The sequence below is a fragment of the Mustela putorius genome, unplaced genomic scaffold (assembly GCF_011764305.1).
Source record: "Mustela putorius furo isolate JIRA1106 unplaced genomic scaffold, ASM1176430v1.1 tig00537338_pilon_pilon_pilon, whole genome shotgun sequence".
Classification (NCBI taxonomy): Eukaryota; Metazoa; Chordata; class Mammalia; order Carnivora; family Mustelidae; genus Mustela; species Mustela putorius.
The window spans coordinates 2,055,796-2,075,824 of record NW_025422460.1 but is presented as its reverse complement, the minus strand read 5'-3'; the positions used below and the strand labels follow the sequence as shown (position 1 = coordinate 2,075,824).

The following is a 20,029-nucleotide window of genomic DNA, read 5'->3' as shown; positions in this document are numbered from 1 at the left end:
ACAGAAGAAAATATCCACCTTTATCAGGAATATAGGCAAAACTAGAAGTTGAGCATGACAGACAATGCTGAAAACTCTGTAAGAAACAAGACTTTGAGAATATTAAGCAGAATCAAAAGGGAAGAAGTTAATAAAGTTTAGATAAGGAAGTCATACAAAAAAGATCTAAAAAATACATAACTGGGTGTCCCTTCACTAAAATGCAATAAAATGAATATATAAAGATACAATTCAAGAAAATTGTCCATAAATATACTTTCATGCTACAGATTAAAAAGGTCACCATTTTTCACAACAAAACGATACATAATGGTCACAACAAGATGAAAATCATCTTGACAAAATTCAACATCTCTTTTTATTAAAAACTCAAGGCACTAGAAAAGAGATACTTTGATAACATGATATAAAAAAGAAAACCTGACTCTTTTCACTGTATACACATTCATAACTTTTTAATTTCTTTGTATCACCTAAATATATACAGGTAATATAAAATTTAAATGAACAACACATAGTCTGTTTTATGTTGGGCAGTTGTGTCTCTTTGTACCTCAGGCAATATTTTCAATTACCAGGAAGTATTCTCATTTCACTGAAGAGGAGACTAAGGATCAGGGAAGTTGAGAAACTTGCCTAATGCCACAAAGCTAATGAATGATAGAGCTAATGGTTAAATATAAGTCCTAGGTACACTTCTGCATTTAAAAGTTACTTTTTTCAGAGTTCTGTTCTAGGCCCTCTTAACTATTCATTCCCCTTGGAGAGCCTCAAATACCTCAAAGGTTTAACTGCAGCCCACAGGCTGAGGACTTCCAAACTCATTATCTCTGGTACCGACATCTCTTCAATCACCTGCTGACAACTACCACTTGATTGTTCCACGGATAAACTCAGTATCAAAAGGCAACATTCTTTCTAAAACTTTCTTTCTTGTTTCCTTTTTATTTACTTGGTCAAAGGACAAAGAAACCAGGGAGGTGTCTAGACTCTCTCTTCCTCACCACTCTGCCCTGCCTCCACCTGGCAACTGACAGTTATGGATGGTCTTAATATGTATGACAGCTTTAGTCTCCATGCCTACTACCCCTCTTTTCTGTTCAGTGCATCACTTGTTTATATTGCCCAAGGCACAACATAACAAACGAATTGATCAAGAAAGACCTCCTGGCAAGACTCACATCCCACTGCCTCCCCCCAACTTTCACAGCCTTACCACAATATGGCTTGGGACAGAAGGACAAACACCATCATATCTTCACCCAACTGTGTCATTTCTAGGAAGCATCACAGATCATTCCTTCACTTATTCCTGTATGGCTCTACAGAGCTCTCCCTTTTCACATACCCAACCCTTCCAGTGCAGCCTCTGAACAGTCCATTTAGTAAAAGTCCCTACATCCTCAATCTCTTCTCTGAATATATCCTTTACCTCCCTGCCCTAATGAATCTGGGTTCTCCCCTGAGAACACTGCTTCCCCCTCCAGCCCTCTCATCTGGGAGACATTTTTTCTCTTGCAAACCTCTTCCCCATCTATACAGTTTTCCTAAATAATCTCCTTCACAACTCTTCCCTGGACTCCAAACTCATCTATTAACCAATCTCAACATGTCCACTTGGGTGTTCACAAGTCAGCACAACTGTCCAATGTCCAAAAATAGTCTGGAATTCCTCCCCCAAACCTACTCTTCCCATTGTTCCTCATCTGAAGTTATAGCAACTCCACCTTTCTAGCTTCATAGGCCAGCTAGCAGGGCCAGAATCCTGACTCTTCTTGTTCTCTCACTGCCCCTATGTAATTCCTCTGAAATCCTCAACCAACTTCAAAACTCTATTCTGGGGGCGCCTGGGTGGCTCAGTGGGTTAAAGTCTCTGCTTTCAGCTCGGGTCATGATCCCAGGGTCCTGGGATCGAGCCCCACATCAGGCTCTCTGCTCAGCGGGAAGCCTGCTTCCTCCTCTCTCTCTGTCTGACTCTCTGCCTACTTGTGATCTCTGTCTGTCAAATAAATAAATAAATCTTTAAAAAAAAAAAAAAAAAACTCTATTCTGAATCTAACCATGTCTTTCCACCTCCAGCAATGACCTCTTCTCAATTTCTGCATGCCTTCCTAAACCATATCTCCATTTCCAACTTTGCCTCTCCACAGTAGCCAGGCTTAAGATCATGACACTGCTCTGCTCAAAACTCCACTAAGGCTTCCCACTGTATCCCAGCAAAGTCTAAACCTGCAGAGGGCTTCCTAAGGCCCTCATGTGGAGACCCTGTTACCTCCTAAAATAATCTCTTGCCGCTCTCCTACCATAGCCTCTTGCTTCTCCTTATCTATGGCAAACACACTCCTGTCTCAGGGCCTTTACACTTACTGTTCCCACTGTGCAGAATGTTCTTATCCACACAGCCACAAGACTCACTTCATTAGATTTTTCAATTTTCTGCTCTAATCCATTTTTTTTTTTAAAGATTTTATTTACTTATTTGACAGATAGAGATTATAAGTAGGCAGAGAGGCAGGCAGAGAGAAAGGGGGAAGCAGGCTCCCTGCTGAGCAGAGAGCCAGATGTAGGGCTCAATCCCAGGACCCTGAGATCAAGACCTGAGCCGAAGGCAGAGGCTTAACCCACTGAGCCACCCAGGCACCCCTGCTCTAATCCACTCTTAACAATAGTCTTCCCAGACCACCTTACAGGAAATAGCCTGTACCGCTTACCTTGTCACTCCAAATCTTACCCTAATTTTTCCTCAAAGCACTTTTGACCATCTAAAAAAAACGTTTTTATTTGTATGTCTCTAGCCCCTAAAAACAGAAACTCTATGAGAACAGAAATTTCTGGTTGCCCACTGCTTTATCTCCAGCACTAAGTATTTATTGAGTTAAATGAAAGGACAGAAAGGAAAGGAAAAAGGGAAAGGAGGAGAGCCTGATCTCCAAACCCCCAAATATACCTAAGTGCTGAATCAGTAGCATGTGCTGCAGTTGTAGTAATGACTGGAGACTGAGCTCTGGTGGCTGAGACAGTTGCTACCACAGCAGGAGGGATGGTATTAGAGGTGGTCACAGGTGGGCGAGACTACCAAGAGAAGAGAAAAAAATAATTCATTAAAACAAGGAGCAAAATAAAATACAGTAAGCCAAACACTGCAAGTATAATTAGAAACTTGGGCCTTCAAACAAGCATGTTTGTGTCCAAAAGAAAGCAAATTCTCACCACTATGACTAAAGAATTCTCTTTTCAGATAGGTAATTTTAACATCCAAGAGAGAGAATTACCAAAAAATACCTATCTTGGCTGGATGGACTATATAAATTTCTTCCTTCCAAGTAGGACTGGATGCAATATTTTGTCCTATTAGTATGAGTTGGGATCCTACCCTTCAGATCTAGAGTGCCCACAGATTTGTTGTTGGTTCTGGTATAGACATTTTACACTACCACATAACCAAGTGCTTTCAATAGGGGGATCTCAGCCATCAGATCCACTGGCTCTCAGCCCTCTAAACTAGCAAACACATAAAAACAGTGCTTGCCTGCAGGAGATTCGGGGTGCCCTAGATGCTCTCTGGCTGTTTTCACATGGATGTACTTCCCGTAACCTCCCCTATACTACATCTGGGTGTAAAATCTTCACCAAACAAGCTCCACCCTGGGCTTCACCTGCTTCTCCACCATCGATTCTTTCAATCATCTGAGCTCTCCTGGGTAGACCCTTTCTTGACCCTGATACAGTTCCACATACATTACCAGTCTGGCCCCCAAAAGTATCTGAATTTTCATCTGTCAGTGATTCAGCTCCATTAACCTTTCAAGGATAGTTCTTTGACCGCATGTTACTGTGTTCAAGAAACTTAGTGGCTCTCTGTTGTGTACAAAATCAGATTTATACTCTGTATCTTAGAGCTCTGAATTTAGAGACATCATAATGTCACTTCATCATACACTATACCTCAGTAGTACTGAGCCCATAGATTTCCTTGAAAAAAAGTTGAAAGGCTCTGTCTTCCTTGAAAAGCATACACAAGTGCCTAATAACATACACTAAATATGTAAGGGCTCATAAATCCCAATCTGAATGAAAACCTCTCAGTTCTGGCTTGCCTCTACTAAACACTATGTAACCACCACCGTCCTCCTCACCACCATTCACAGTATTGTTTCCTTTCCCTGCCTCTCCACTTCTCTGAATCCCTGTTACCACACCCATCCCAGCGAAAGCTTCCCTTACCACGGCTCCCCCAAATCCCAGGACAGCTAATCACATTGTAGTGTATATAACTCAACCTTCCTGACCTCTTGGCAACTAGATCAAAAGTCACTTGAAGTCAAAGGACTCTCCCAGGCTCTAGCAGAGTCAAGAACTCAGAGTAGGCACCTAATACTTGCTAGCTGACTACTACAACCTGACGTGCCTGGATTGGTTGGTGAATGATGTGCTGTACTGCTGGCTGAGCCGTAGCAGCATTTGGCAACTGGGAAGTCGGCCTCAGGACCGTAGTTACTTTAGAACTGGACATCACAGCAGCAGCAGCTGCACCTGGAAAAAAATGGTTTTCATTAGTATGGCTTATGGGCTCACAATTTACATAGTTCCCATTATATGCCCTAGGAAAATAGTTTCTAGACCTCAGTACATCAGGAATTTAGTGGAGGTGCTGTATGTATATTTCCCTTTCCTCCCACAGAAAATTCAGAAAATGTGCTCTCAAGGTTGTGATTTTATAATAATAATACCCTGTGTTGCTTTTTTGAGGACATTCTTAAATGAAACTGGCTGTCTTTTTTTTTTTAACTACAAGTGTGCAGAAGAGAAGCACACATTGAACAGCACAGCATCATGCCATCACCTTCATTTAGGCCAAGGCTCCAGCAGCGTCACCACCAAGGAGGGTTCACATAAACCACCACAGCTGTTGTATCATCAGTGCAAACGTCAACAGGGTACGACAGGCAAATGAAATCTTAGTATTTTCATGAAAGTTGTTTTGACCTAACAAAGACCCCGTTGCAGTCTACGAAATTCACTCTGAGAACCACTAAATTATGTTATGACCAAGTAAACTTGGTTTTGTACTTGTGAGCCTGATTTGGGCAGCAATGACTTTACACTTGTCAACAGAAGGCTACAGTTTCTGATCAAGTAGAGAAAATCATTAAATTTAATACCTGTCAACCTATTAGAACTTAATTGTATGAATAAATTTATCTTATGGCTATATTACTTGAATAGCCATTATCACTGAACTTTAAAAATAGTCAGTATTTGTATTTCTGACTAACAACAAAGACCATTTTGGACTATCTACAGCTTTGAGTTCCTCACTACAAGGGACAATATTTAGACCACACTAAAAATTTGAATTGCTTTAAGTTTACACACACAAGCATACACAAGCTTGTTGAAATGCAACTGTAACTCACATATACTAGGATCATGCTCTAAATGTGTACTGCTCTGTTTCTTTTATCCTGTAACTTAAGTAAGATGATTCTAAATATATATTTTGGACAGTAGCAGAAATCTCTTAACAAATATCTATCTGCCACAGGACTTGGAGAATTTGAACAAAATGTGCAGTTTCTACCTCGCGGTAAATGAGAAGCTCCGATGTGAAGAGGGGGCCCAGGAGCATTGCTGCGGATAATAGACATCTGTACATTTGTGGTCATGATGTGATGCAGGTTACTGGGATGTCCCTGCAAGAAACAGGATGTAATGTTATTTTTATGCGCTTAGTTTTAGTCAATGATGCTTAGCCATTGCTTCTAGGAGGTCAGTTGCCTCAAAATGTAGGTCAGGGTATTCCTTTTAGACAGTGAGTATCCCAAGGGAAAGGACATTTAGCTTTTTTTTTTTATACAACATACTTCATGATGACCTGTGCCAGCAGGCATGTGGTGACTCTGAGGATCCTTCAATGCCTCAAACCTAGCTAGGTGCTAGGTCTCTAATAGAGACTAATAGACATTTGACTGTTCACTTTGGGACAATCTCACCTTCAATATTAGTTTTTTAACACTTGTTTTCGTTGCCTTGGCCAAAAGCTTATTTCTTCCTCTTCTATTTTCCTTACATGCCACTGCATTCATCCACCCTTTATGCTACGCAGAACTTCTAAGTAAATGTCAATTAGCACTGAGCAGGTACTCCCTTATGTGTTCTTTAGCTCTCCCCTTAGAAGTCCCTTCCTCACATGCTCCCAGCCCCGACGCCAATATTTCCCAGCTGGGGGTTCCAGCACTTCTGGGAGTACTCAGCAGTACAACAGAAGGAAGAAAACATAGCAGGTCTTCTTGGAATACCAATTTTTTATTGAAACTTGAAGGGAAAAATTTTAGATTCAGGTCTTTTCACTTAGCAACCCAAAATATTTAAATGAATCACATACATGTTATGGAGTAGACATAGAATTTCAGGAAAAAATTTAAAACACCATGAAATAAGTGTTCATGACTGGTGACCTGCTTGAGGGAACCTGGTAGGTACCCAAGAGATACACATTAATTGTCCTCAGAGAAAGTCTTAGAAATGTATGACTGCCATGAAGCCATTCTCAATCCCCACAATGAACTCTGAGCACTTAAAGAATACAGACTGTCTTATCTAGATTTGTATCTCACACTGAGGGTGGTGCCTCATACACAGCAGATGTTTGATACATACTGGCCTACTGACAAACAGCACTGTGTGTGTTGGTTTTACTTCTCTAGGACCTACTATCTTCCCTTCACAGATATCAGTGACCACTTAATTTTTTATTTAGTACAGTGCCTAATGTACTGCTGGCATTCAATAAATAATGATCAACAGTTTGGCATCTCAGTTTGAAAATCAGCAAATTAAGAGGAAAAAAACCTGTTGTCCACTGATTGTTGCCACAGGAATGGCTGAAGCTTGAGGGATGCTACTCTCCATGGTAACGGTAACCTGCCCTGGAACCTTGGGGGGAAGTGACAAGGTAGAAGGTGGAGCAGGAGCAATGGGACGGCTAGGCATGGTGGGCTTCGGGGGCGGCTGTAAACAGAAAACCACACGAAACATATCAATAGCTTTTTACAAGTGATGCATTTCATTCTATAGTTAAAAGTACACAAATCAAACATGGAGAGTGCCAGGAAGGATCCAAAAGCCTTATATATTTTATCTCTTAGCATCACAACTTTTCCACTGAAGTACCAGCATTTCCATTTTACAGATGAGGAAACATACAAAGCAAGGCTATGTCACCTACTCAAAGCCATGCAGACAGTAAAAACTGGAACTGGGACCGAGGCCAGATCTGCATGGCTCACAGCCCACACTCCTTCTACTATACAATGCTGCATCCCAAGTTTGGGAGGAAGTAAACAAAACTCCTAGCAACTGAAACATAGCCATGAGGTAAAATACAAGGCAATATTCTCAGATACCCTTGAATTAGCAAGCTTTAAAACAAAACCTTGGAGAAGAGTGCCACTCCAAGATAAAATCTGAGTTAGCATGCCTATAACTTGAATAAAATCAATGTCAAAACGGTTACTAGAAAAGATCCTATGATGCCAACTGCCCAGCGGCACAAGAGTAGGCACTGAAGAACAGTGCAGCTCTAAGTGACACAGAAGAGCTGAACTGATGGGTCAAAAAGGAAACACTAAAATCCTGGGTACAGCCTAAGACTTTGTGAAAATTGTCAGGAAGATTAGCCAGTCTTTAGCTGTGGTTTAATGTGAAATTTTAAACCTCTCCATTACCTTCATAAGTCCCTCCGAAAAGGAGAGTGGCACTGCTGGCGTCAGATGTGCTGGTGGGGCTGTCACTGTGACGGGTGTGCCCGATGCAACAGCATGGTGTGTAGACAACATCTGCACCTGTGGATAGGGCCTTACCACAACAGGCTCTTGCTTCTCTTCACGGGACTGTAGGGAGCTGCTGGAACCCATGTGCTCCCTGGCAGTGACTTCAGCCTCTCGACTAGATTCATCGTTGACTAGTAAGGACATTAAGGGACAGAGAGCACGTCATATGCTTCCAATATGAATTAATATTAATGAATGGCAAACACATACAACAGTGGTATTTGCAACTAAGTTTCAGTGTTGATAAAGTGACCATTTCCTTGGGAGATTTTCTTAAGGAGAATTTGGACATTAGGTTCCCCCTAACAGATATCAAACACAAGAGCCATACCTATGGAACACAGGCCTTACTCTGGATATTTTGGCTTTTCCACTCCTATGAACAAAGGACCTGATAACGATCTAAAAGGAACTCAAGAGGCACCTGGGTGGCTTAGTTGGTTAAGGGTCTGTCTTCAGCTCAGGTCATGATCTTGGGGTCCTGAGATCAAGGCCCATGTTGTGGTCCCTGCTCAGAGGGAAGCCTGCTTCTCCCTCTTGCTCTGCTCCTCCCTGCTCGTGCTATCTCTCTCTCAAATAAATAATCTTAAAAAAAAAAAAAAAATGAACTCAAAAGAGCAAAACTAGATTCGATGCTTTCATTTAAGATATTTAGAAATTTATAAAAATATTAACATTAAAATGATAATTTAAATACAATTCTTTTTTAAAAAGATTTTATTTATTTACTTGTGAGAGAGAAAGAGAGAGTGCATGCGGGCATGTGCAAAACTGGGGGAGGGGCTTCAGGAAAAGGAGGAGGAGATTCCCCAGAGTGTAGAGTCTGAAAGGGGGGGGTTGGCCCCAGGACCCCGAGCCAAAGTCAGAAAGTTAACCAACTGAGTCACCGAGGTGCCCCTAAATACAATTCTTAAGTCCCAGAGTATACAGCTTTTCAAAACAGATTTCCTACAAAGCAAACATGGAACTCTTCATCATTATAACAATGTACAAAGCCTTTGAAACTCAACAATTTCACTTATAGGAATGTATCCTATAGATAAATGGCATCGTGTAAAATGACTTGTGTACCAGATTATTTGTTTCACCATTTTTATTCTAGTAAAGGAAGTTTCAAAACCTACATGTCTACCAACAGGAAACCTGCTATATAAATTGTAGGAGAAATACTTTTCACTATACTTTCTTTGGGAATTTTGGACCATGAAAACATGTAACCTACTTAAAAACTAACTTAAAAAATCAAGGACCTGGGGCACCTGGGTGGCTCAGTGGGTTAAAGCCTCTGCCTTTGGCTCAGGTCATGATCCCAGGGTCCTGGGATTGAGCCCCACATCGGGCTCTCTGCTTAGGAGGGAACGTGCTTTCTCCTCTCTCTTTCTGCCTGCCTCTGCCTCTCTGCCTACTTGTAATCTCTGCCTGTCAAATAAAATAAATAAAATCTTAAAAAAAAAAAAAAGCTCTTTCTCTCTAAAAAACAAAACAAAACAAAACAAAACAAAAAAAAACCAGAGACCTAATCAAATGAAAGAGAGTTCGTGAAAGTTATCTCATACTTGTCTATCATTTTCTCAAAATATTAACATTTTTCTGAAAACAGAGATTATACTTATGTAAAAAAAAATTTCAAGTATCTGTAAACCTATCAAGAAAATAAAGATGCTCCAAAGTCTATTTCCCGAGAGCACCAAGAGTTATTATGTTGGTAAAACCTTGAGCCATTTCTCATCTTTAATTTTGGGTGGGCTTTTATTTATGTAACTTTTCAACAAACTATAACCTTTATAAAGTGCACAAATGTAAATTGTGTAGCTCAACGAACTTATACAAACCAAATACACCTGAGTAATCAGCACCCAGCTCAAGATGCAAAACATTCCCTAGAAGCCCCTCTATTCAGCTGGATTCCTCACTATCCCAAGGTATCCCAACCTCTAGCACCACAGATAACTGTTACCTATTTTTGAACTTTATATAAATAGACTCATAGCAAATGCACCCTGTTGTATCTTGCTTTTTTCACTTACAAGTATAAGATCCATGAATGTCATTGCATGTTGCTGCAGATCTTTCACTGTCAGTATAGTTGATCACTCTGGGAATCAACTATAAATTATCCATTTTACTGTTAATAGGCATTAAGATAGTTTTCAGTTTTTTGCTATTACAAATGTTAGTGCTAGTAATACTCCCACACATGTCTTCTGGTGAACTATTTACTATTTCTATTGGATACATACCAAGAAGTGAAATTGCTGAGTAACAGTGAATATATATTACATCATTTAAGAAAATGCGAAATGAAATTCCATTGCATAGATACACTATATTTTTTCTGTTTTCTTTCTTTCTTTTTTTCAGTGGGCCCCAAGCCCAGCATGGAGCCCAGCACAAGGCTTGAACTCACAATACAGAGATCAAGAGCTGAGTTGAGATCAAGAAAGAGACGCTTAACCAACTAAGCCACCCAGGCACCCCAACTACAGCTTTTTAAACCATTATATCATCGGTGGGCTTTCAGGTTATTTCCATTTTTTTTTTTAAGATTTATTTATTTATTTGATAGAGATCACAAATAGGCAGAGAGGCAGGCGGGGGGGGGGGGGGGCAGGGAGCAGACTCCCTGCTGAGCTGAGAGCCCAAAGTGGGGCTCCATCCCAGGATCCTGAGATCATGAAGGCAGAGGCTTCAACCCACTGAGCCACCCAGGCGTCCCATATTTCCAAATTTTTTGCTATTATCAACAACTCGGATAAAAGTCCATATGTACTTTTGAGTCCTTGTTCAGTGATTTCCTCAGGAAAAAAATTTTTGAAAATTACATGTACTGGGTGAAAAGACTGATGTATATTTTACATTATACATCATTTCTCCCTGGTCATTCAGATTTTTTAAAAATTCTGATTCTTAAAACCACTTTATGGGTGATGGCTATTAAGATGGGCACTTGTAATGAGCACTAGCTATTACATTTAAGTAATGAATCACTAAACTGTACACCTGAAATGAGTATTACCTGCTATATCAACTAACTAGTTTTTTTAAAAACTTGAAATCAAAACAAATAAAACCACTTTATCGATGTACAGTTTACATAGAATAAAATAGCTACTCTAAAAGTAGAGAGTTCAACAGTTTTTTTTTTACATTCTTAACCAACAACCTAGGAGCATAATGGCTGGATTAAATGTTAAGTAAATGTTTAACTTTATTAGACCGCTGGAATACCTTCTAAAGTGGTTGTATCCACGTTATGTTTCTGTTACCCAGTGTATTAAGAGTTCTGGCAGCCCCTCATCATCCCAATTCTTGATACAGATACTGTACTGGGTGTACAGTGGGTGTGTTGTGATTTTAATTAGAATTTCCATGACTAGTGATGTTGAAAATCTTTTATGTGACCACAGGACATTCATACACATCTTCCTCTGTGAAGCATATGTGTCTATCCTTTGTTATTTTTTAGTCAATCAGCTTTATTGAGATATAGTATTAAAAAAAAAAAACACCCACGCACTAGTTCTTTATATAGAATTAGATAAAATTTTACAAAAGTAGACAGTACTACAGGAATCCTGGGTGGCTCAGTTAAGCATTTGATTCTTGATTTCGGCTCAGGTCATGAGCTAAGGGTTGTGAGCTAGAGCTAGAGCCCTGTCTTTCCTCCTCGGTATGGAGCTTGTCTGATAGTCTCTCTGCCCCACCCTCTAAAAAACAAAGTATACAGTACTATAACCACAATCAATCACCATACAAATATTTTCCATTATTCTCACTGGTTCATTCATGCCCTTTTGCAGGCAATTCCCTTCCTCCCACCCTCCCATTCCTTAGAAACCATTAATCTGCTAACACTATAACTTTGTGTTTTTTCCTAACACTATAGCTTTGTGTTTTCTGGAATTTCTTGCAAACAGAATCATACAATATGTGGTTCTTATTTTTAAAAGATTTATTTGAGAGAGAGCACGTGTGTCAGTGCATTGGGCGGGTAGGTAGAGAAGGCAGTGGGAGAGAATCCCAAGGATACTCCCCACTGATCCCAACATGGGGCTTAATCCCAAGACCCTGAGACCATGACCTAAGCCCAAACCAACAGCTGGACTTTCAACAAACTAAGCCACCCATCCTCCCCAATATAATATGTAGTCCACTGTGTCTTCTTCCTTCTCTTGTAGAGCTGACCCTTGAACAACATTGTTTGAACTGCCTAGCTTCACTTATATGTGGATTTTTTTTTTTTTAAGATTTTATTTATTTATTTGGGAGAGAGAGCATGAGCATGGGCAGGGGACAGAAGAGAGAGAAGGAGATTTCTTGCTAAGCAGGGAGCCTGATGTGGGACTCATTCCCAGGACCCCAAGATCATGACCTGAGCTGAAAGCAGATACTTAACTGACTGAGCAACCCAGGCACCCCATGTGGATTTTTTTTTTCGATACAGTACAGTACTGTAAATGATTCTCTTTCTTATGCTTTTCTTAATAAGTTTTCTTTTATCTAGCTTACTTTATTATAAAAATACAGTATATAATACATATAAAATATAAATATGTATTGTTTATCAATAAGGCTTCCATTCAACAGTAGGCTATTAGCAGCTAAGTTTTTGCAGAGTCAAAGTTATACTCAAATTCCTGACTGCACAGAGGGTCAGTGAGCTTAAAACCCAGGTTGTTCAAGGGTTAAGTGCATATGTTTTTGAGGTTCATTTTATTTTGTTCTACATACCAGATGTTTGTTCACTTTCAATGTTGAGTAATATTCCACTGTACATATATAAACCAAACTTTATCTAGTCACCAGCTAATAAATTCTGGGTTGTTTCCAGTTTTTGGCTACTATGAATGCTGCTCCTATGAACACTGGAGTATGGGTCTTTGGACATACATTTTCATTTACCTTGGGTAAATATCTAGGAAAGGGACTGCTGGGTTGTACGGTAAGTTTGTATTTAACTTTGTAAGATACTGCCAAACTGTTTTCCAAAGTGGCTAGATTATTTTACATTTCCACCATGTATGACTTCATCTTGCTCCACAAACATCAAACTTGGTATTGTTGGTCTTTTAATTTTAGTCATTCTAGTGGATGTGTACTATTTGCTGTAGTTTTAATTTGCATTGCCCTGAGGATTAATACTACTGAATATCTTTTTATGTGCTTACTGGACATTCAGATATCATCTTTGGTGATGTTGCCTATTCAAATATTTTGTCCATTTAAAAAGAAGGCAGGGTGGGGCACCTGTGTGGCTCAGTCAGTTAAGTGTCTGCCTTCAGCTGGGGTCATGATCCCAGGGTCCTGGGATCAAGCCCCACATCTGGCTCCGTGCTCAGCAGGGAGTCTGCTTCTCCCTCTGCCTCCCCCAACTTGTACTAATGCTCTTTCTCAAATAAATAAATAAATAAATAAACAAATAAAATCTTTAATAAAAAAATAAGGCTATCTCATATAGCAAAAGCTATGGGGTTACAAGGGCTTCTTATATATTCAGGATGTAAGTCCTTTTCAGATTTATTTATTGCAACCATCTTCTCAACTTGTGGATTGCCTCTTTGTTAATAGTGTTTTGAACAGTAGACATTTTTAATTTTGATAAAGTAAAATACACCAGTTGCTTTTGTGATTAGTGGTTTTTGCAACCTAAACAATTTTTGCTCACCCCAAGGTCATAAGCAGTTTCCACGTTTTCTTTTAGAAATTTTAAGTTTTACATTTAGATCCATAATGACACATTGTGAGTTAATTTTTGTGTATGGCAGAAGTAAAGGTCAAGGTTCATATGGATATTCTGGTGTTCAAGCAATATTTTGTTGAAAAGACTATCATTTCCCTATTGAATTATCTATGCACATTTGTCAAAAATCAGTTGATCGTTATGTGTGGGTCTATTTCTGGATCCTCCACTTTCAGTGATCTATATTTCTATCTTTATGCCAATATCACACTGTCTTGATTAGTACAGCTTTATAGCAAGTATTCAAGTAACGTAGTAGAGTCTGCCAAATTTTTTTTTAAGGGGTCAAAATTGCTTTGGCTATTGTAGGTCCTTTGGTTTCCACATAAATATAGATTCAGGCTGACAATTTTTACAAAAGGCCAGAAGAGGATTTTGATTAGAATTTTCTAATTCTAATTCTACCCAGATCCCTTTGGGTAGAACTATTATCTGAAAAATACGGAGTGTTATTTCAATACAATAGATGGGCATAAATGATCACTTCATTTATCTAGGTTTTTAATTGTTCTCAGTCATGTTTGTTTTCTACCCCCAAGTCTTACACACATTTTGTTAATATATCCTTAAGTGTTTTGTGTTATTTTTAACACAAGTGTTAAATGTTATTTTTTTTGATGCTATTGTAAATTACATTTTAAAAATTTCATTGTTCATTGCTAGTACTAAAATTAATTGGTTTTTATACATTGAACTTTTATCCTGCAGCCTTTACCAATTCTACTTATTGGCTCCAACAGCTTTTTAAACATATGATCTTTATATATGATCATGTTGTGAACGTTCCCTGTTGTCCGGATTTTCTCCTGACTAGATTTTAAGGGAAGCGGACAATTTCATAACTTCCCCCCAAACCTATTTGCTCAGGAAGATTTTGATTTTTGACAATTTCATTACAATATAATGTACTGACTATTCCCTTTTAAGCTCCTTTTAGAATCATTTAGAACCAAAAGAATCTTGAAAGAATAGTTAAGGAAACTTGTAATCCATACTTCTGACCTTTGAACATATATCTGAAATCCTGATATGCTTAGGATCTCAAATTAATTCTTCTAATAAAAGCAATAGAAAATATAGAGAAATATTAAACTCCTTATGGAAAAACTTTCATATTCTTTTTTTTTTTTTTAAGATTTTACTTATTTATTTGACAGAGATCACAAGTAGGCAGAGAGGCAGGCAGAGAGAGAGGAGGAAGCAGGCTCCCTGCTGAGCAGAGAGCCCAATATGGGGCTCGATCCCAGGACCCTGAGATCATGACCTGAGCCGAAGGCAGAGGCTTAACCCACTGAGTCACCCAGGCGCCCCAAACTTTCATATTCTTTCTCAGAGTCACTGAAGGAAGAAATACACACAATATTCAAAAGTAAAATTATAGACAATTTTGGTTTAAGTCAATGATTTCCTTCTCAACAAAGTCTGAGGGCAATCATTGCTAATTGAAACCTTTTTTTGTTTTGACTTTTTTAAAAAAATATTTTATTTATTTATTTGACAGAATGGAGGGAACGAGCACAAGTGGGGGAAATGGCAGGCAGAGGAAGAGGGGGAAGCAGGCTCCCTGGGATCACAACCTGAGGTGAAGGCAGATGCTTAACCAACTGAGCCACCCAGGAGTCCCAACACTGTTTTTAATAAGCATTATAATTCTTTGTAAATAGATGTTCAAAAACATTCTCTTTCAGCTATACTTTAAATTATTCTATGAATTTATAATCAAAGACAATTTGTCAAAAATATTTGTTAAGGAGCAAAGAACTTTAAGTAGCTCTATAAAGACTTGTTGACCCCTACTTATGCCCCACAATGCAGCAAGTATAGCACGTACAAATGTACACAAGGTTCCAGGTTCCAGGGTATGGTTCCAGCCTTCATTCTACAAGGTCCTACCCCTGACTCCTGTGGTCTAGTTGGCAAACTAGTCGGCAAAGACCTCTTAGAAAAAGTGACATCTGAAATGAAACCTCAAGGAAGGACAGGAATAAGTAAGTGGTTAGATAAGTAAGTGTGAAAAGGAAGAAGGAAGATTGTGGCAAAAGGAATAGAATGTTCCTGTGTTCCTCAAGGTCAAGAATATTGGGAACTTTTTGTCAATCTTTCAGAAAATGAGTAGTTACTATTAAGGAGGACATAAGAAGTAGCTTAAAATTCCTTCAAGTCTAAAGAGAACTAAGATAAATTTGTAACAAAAACCAAGTTGGTAGGAGGGAAGCAAAGGGATAAAGAGATTGAAACATCAAAGTTCCATAACTCACATACAAGAGCCGGAGAGACAGTCAATTAAAGATGATGCCTGTGCTCCTGGTTTGAGCAATGAGCAGATACCCTTTACCATTTTAAGAAAATTAGGAAACAGGTGGTGAAGAAAAAGGAATAGAAAAAGGAATACTTTACTTTGCAATGTCATCTTTTCACCTGAATATACTCAAAAAGACTACTTGAAGGAATACCTCAACTTTAGCACTATTGACTAGACTGGGTACTTTGTCGTGAAGGACTGTCCTGCCCATTTTTGAATATTTAGCGGCATCCATGGCCTTTAAATATCAGATGCCAACAGCACCCCCTTACTTGTGGCAACCAAAAATGTATCAGGACATTGCCAAAAATTCCCTGGACTGCAAAATCATCCCTGATGACAGGGACCATTGATCTATAGCACTCAAAGGGCATACCACTAAAAACTAAGTGCGTATATGTGTATATATTCAGTTGACGCTTGAACAATGCAGGGTTAGAGGTGATGACCACACCTGCAGCCAAAAATCTACATGTAACTTTTGACTTCCCTAAAAGCTTAACTACTAATAACCTACTGTTGACTGGAAACCTTGCCTGTAACAGTTAATATGTATTTTGTATGTTATATATATTACATATTATATTCTTACACTGAAATACATAAGGAACACAAAAGTACATATACAGTACTATACCACATTTATCAGAAAAAATTCACAAGTAATGGACCTGTTCAGTTCAAACCCGTATTTTTCAAGGGTTGACTGTGCTTTTTTTTTTTTACCTAAAAGGCAAGAATTATGCCTTACACACCTTTGGGCTTCCTCATGGCACTATTATACCTCTGGGCCATAAAGCAGAACAAGGAGAATACATTAATGTATTTAAAATATACTTCTCATAGGCATACTTCACTATTAAGTTTCATGTATACTCCAGTATAAGTGAAAGGATTAAAAAAGGAATTTTAAAAAAATTTGCTTATTTATAAAGGGAGGGAAGAATAGAAGGAAAGGGAGAGAGAGACTCTTATGCAGGCTCCATGCACTGTGCAGAGCCTGACGTGGGACTCCATCTCACAACCCTAAAATCATGACTTGAGCTGAAATCAAGTCAGCTGCTTAACCAACTGAGCCACTTAGGCACCCCCAAAAAACCTTGTTTAAACTAGAATTGTAATATACCCTTTCTTCAAATTCAACAACCTAGAATTTACTAAAATGCCACAAGGAATTTGCTAATTTTTAAATGAAAAACTGGCAATGTCTTTTTTTAAAATTTAATTAATTTTTTTTTTTTAATACACATATAATGTATTTTTATCCCCAGGGGTACAGGTCTGTGAATTGCCAGGTTTACACACTTTACAGCACTCACCGTAGCACATACCCTCCCCAATGTCCCTAACCCCATCCCTCTCTTCCGCCCCCCCCCAGCAACCCTCAGTTTGTTTTGTGAGATTAAGAGTCACTTATGAAAAACTGGCAATGTCTTAAAGCAAGAAGCAATATAGAAGAATGTCACATATCTCACCTGTGGCAGCTGGGTTTATCAATCCTGCAGAACCACTGTTCGCAATCTGTGAAGGAGCCTGGCTTAGCCCAGTGGAAGGGGTTCCTAACCGAGGAAACTGCTGAGAACTCATTTCCACCTGCAGTGCATACAGTCATATGGTTATTACTAAATTCTCACATTAGAATCAATAATGAGAAATTAAAGCATCTCCAATACCTATACTTTTCTTTAAAAAAGCAAATGCAGCTTCATTCATCTAGAACAATTAACTGTGATCAACATACGGCGCACAAATGGTCTAAATTCTTTAAGTTTTTATAGGATATGGACTAAAATAATAGTAAAATCGTTTGTGTGGTGTTGGGATATACTATGACACTCCATAAATACTTAAAGATTACCACTCAAAAAAAAAATCAACACTGAATCCTGTACAAAAGCCATATGATAGGTATTAACAAAACACATATTATCTGTATTAAGTTTTATGGAAAATGACATGTTCCTTTGAAAGACTGAAGCTCACACCAAGGTGAACACAACTGTCATCAGTATGTCATAAGAGGAACCTGAGGAGAGATGCCCGGTTCTAAAAAATCAGAAAGCTTTCCTCAAGACCTAATCCAAAAGGAACTCTGAAATGATTTTCTGCACAGGCCTTCATTTACCAATTTCCTCCTCCTTCTCTCACAGACCCCCTACTGAGCCAGAGGGACCAGAGACCTTCACCACTTTTTCTAAAATCGACCCCCACTTTTCCCTCAGGAGCCAAGCTCTACCGGTATTCCCAGTTCGCACGCAACCCCACCCCCACCCCGAAGCCCATTGCTGAGATCGTGGAACACAGGTTTCCAGAGACACTTTGGCTGAGACTTCTCTTGGAGGGTGGGAAGGAGGACGGCGTTCTGGGGAGCCCCAGGACAAGCGGTATGCCTCTACCTGCAGCCGCCGCCCGCCACTCGCACCTCCCGCTTCCATTTCGCCGGGCTGGGGGTGCCGCGGAGGGCCCATCTCGATGGCAGCGCTGGGCTCCTGGGTCGTGGACAGGGCTCCTCCCGGAGCGCGCCTCGGGCCCGCAGCTGTCCAGCCCCGCCGGCCCCGCTCACCCCCACCACCTGGCCCGGGTTCTGCTCCAATCTTCACCCCCAGAACCTGCCCCTCCCTCCCCCGCCCGCCCATTGGCCCCACGCCGAGCGCGTCACTCGAGGGCCCGGACCAATCCGCGGAGGCCTGCGCGCTCTGATCCCGCCCCACCCTCCCGCCGAATCCCAGCCAATCAGGCACGAGCCTCGTCGGGGCAGCCCAAACCCCTCGAGGCTAAGCCAATGGCAGAGGAAGACAAGCGCTCCCGGCGAGGGGGGCGGGGAGGCAGGAGGCCCCGCCTCGGTCAGGGTCTGAAAGAGGCGGGCGCAGGGCCCGGATGTGGAGAGTCACTTTAAACTGCTCCAAGAGCCAAACTCCCTGGGCCGCCCGCCCACCGGCGCTTCCCGGCCGCTCCACTTCCCCGCCAGGGCCCACGTCCGCCACGCCCCCAAGCCCGAAACAGCCCATCCCTCCTGGAACCTCTCCCTTCCCTGCCGCAGGACACCCAGTCCCTGCCGCCGGCCCAACCGCCGTGCCCAGCTCGTGAAAGAGCCTAGGTCTGAGCCACAGGAGACGAGGCACCGCTGCCCTTCCCCAGGGACGCACGGCGGGACGGACGCTGCAGCCCGGCTCGGCCGCCCCGCCCCCTCGTCTCCTCCCCTCTTCTCCCTTTCCCTCCGCGGCGCCTGTCCCGCCATTACCTGGGTGCTGCGCCGAGGGGCCACCGCGCCGCCTCGAGCTCGCTCCCGTGCGCTCTCTGCCTGTGGGACCGACGTCCTCGGGCTCCGGACCCGCCGCCGCCGCCGCCGGGGCGCTAGCACTCTGCCCCCCACCCCTCAGCCCAGCGCCGCTGCTTCCGCCGCCGTAACGAGCTTCTCACCTATTGGCTGGTGTAGGTTCCGCCCTCCTCTGGGGAAGCCAGTCACCGCTCAGTATAAGCGGGAGAGCGGACGGGCCTCCCCCTTGGGGCCGCGGAGTTCTCTGGGAAATGTAGTCTCCGGTGTCAGGAGGGCGGGCCTGGGGCGGGACCTCCAGGCGACCCGGCCGGTGCAACACACCCCTTTGCTGCCTAAAGTGGATTCTGGCTTTTCTCTTTGCCTAGTAAAGAGGTAGTGGATTCCACCCTTTTGCCTCAGCTGACGGCAGTAGGTTTCATTTTACCAAGGGAGCTGCGGAAAGGGCAAAGGGTAATGGAGGCCGGCTATAGTGGGACAGGGAGGCCGCAGGAAGGGCCGAGGGTTTTCTTGACTGTGCTCACTTCCCCGTGCCGCGTTGTAGGACTTGATGTCACCACAGAAGGCGACGGCCGGCAAAGTCTAAGCATCGTTGGAGAATCCGGTGCGCTAAACGCGAGCAGCTCTGTCGGGTTTGCGCCGAGCGCGCCTCCTCGAGAGCGCACCGGGCTGGGCAGCTTCAGAGCCCTGCTCCTTCTGGTTAAAGCAGGCTAGTTCAGAGAAGGGCTGCTGGCACAGGACTCGGGCACTGTGCACTTGCTCAGTTTTTCCAGATTACAAAGAAGAGGACGCGATGGTGCTGCTTTGTTGTTGTTTTGTTTGGGGTGGAGGACTAGAGTTTGTACACCTGTGGAAATCCTAGCCAAAATTGGTGAAGCAAA

At 41.5% G+C, this 20,029-nt stretch overlaps 1 protein-coding gene across 9 annotated transcripts in view; it reads right to left on the bottom strand.

Annotated features, from left to right (window-relative positions):
• The window catches only part of SAP130 (Sin3A associated protein 130), a 92,095-nt gene extending 72,816 nt beyond the window's left edge, over positions 1-19,279 (bottom strand). For 3 of the 9 annotated variants that reach the window (XR_006604966.1, XM_045074360.1, XM_045074361.1), the window contains exons 1-7: positions 18,271-18,467; positions 17,350-17,467; positions 7,728-7,963; positions 6,853-7,011; positions 5,582-5,693; positions 4,409-4,533; positions 2,948-3,072 (exon numbers count right to left, since the gene is read on the bottom strand). Coding sequence is in view for 8 of the 9 variants with exons in the window: in XM_045074360.1 (XP_044930295.1) it covers positions 2,948-3,072; positions 4,409-4,533; positions 5,582-5,693; positions 6,853-7,011; positions 7,728-7,963; positions 17,350-17,467; positions 18,271-18,342 (947 nt within the window). In the remaining variant the exon portion in view is untranslated. Of the gene's footprint in view, positions 1-2,947; positions 3,073-4,408; positions 4,534-5,581; positions 5,694-6,852; positions 7,012-7,727; positions 7,964-17,349; positions 17,468-18,270; positions 18,470-19,115 lie in introns of those variants that run through there. The other 6 variants (XM_004779676.3, XM_004779677.3, XM_045074365.1 and 3 more) reach the window with 5 other exon arrangements.
• Positions 19,280-20,029: the final 750 nt, after the last annotated feature.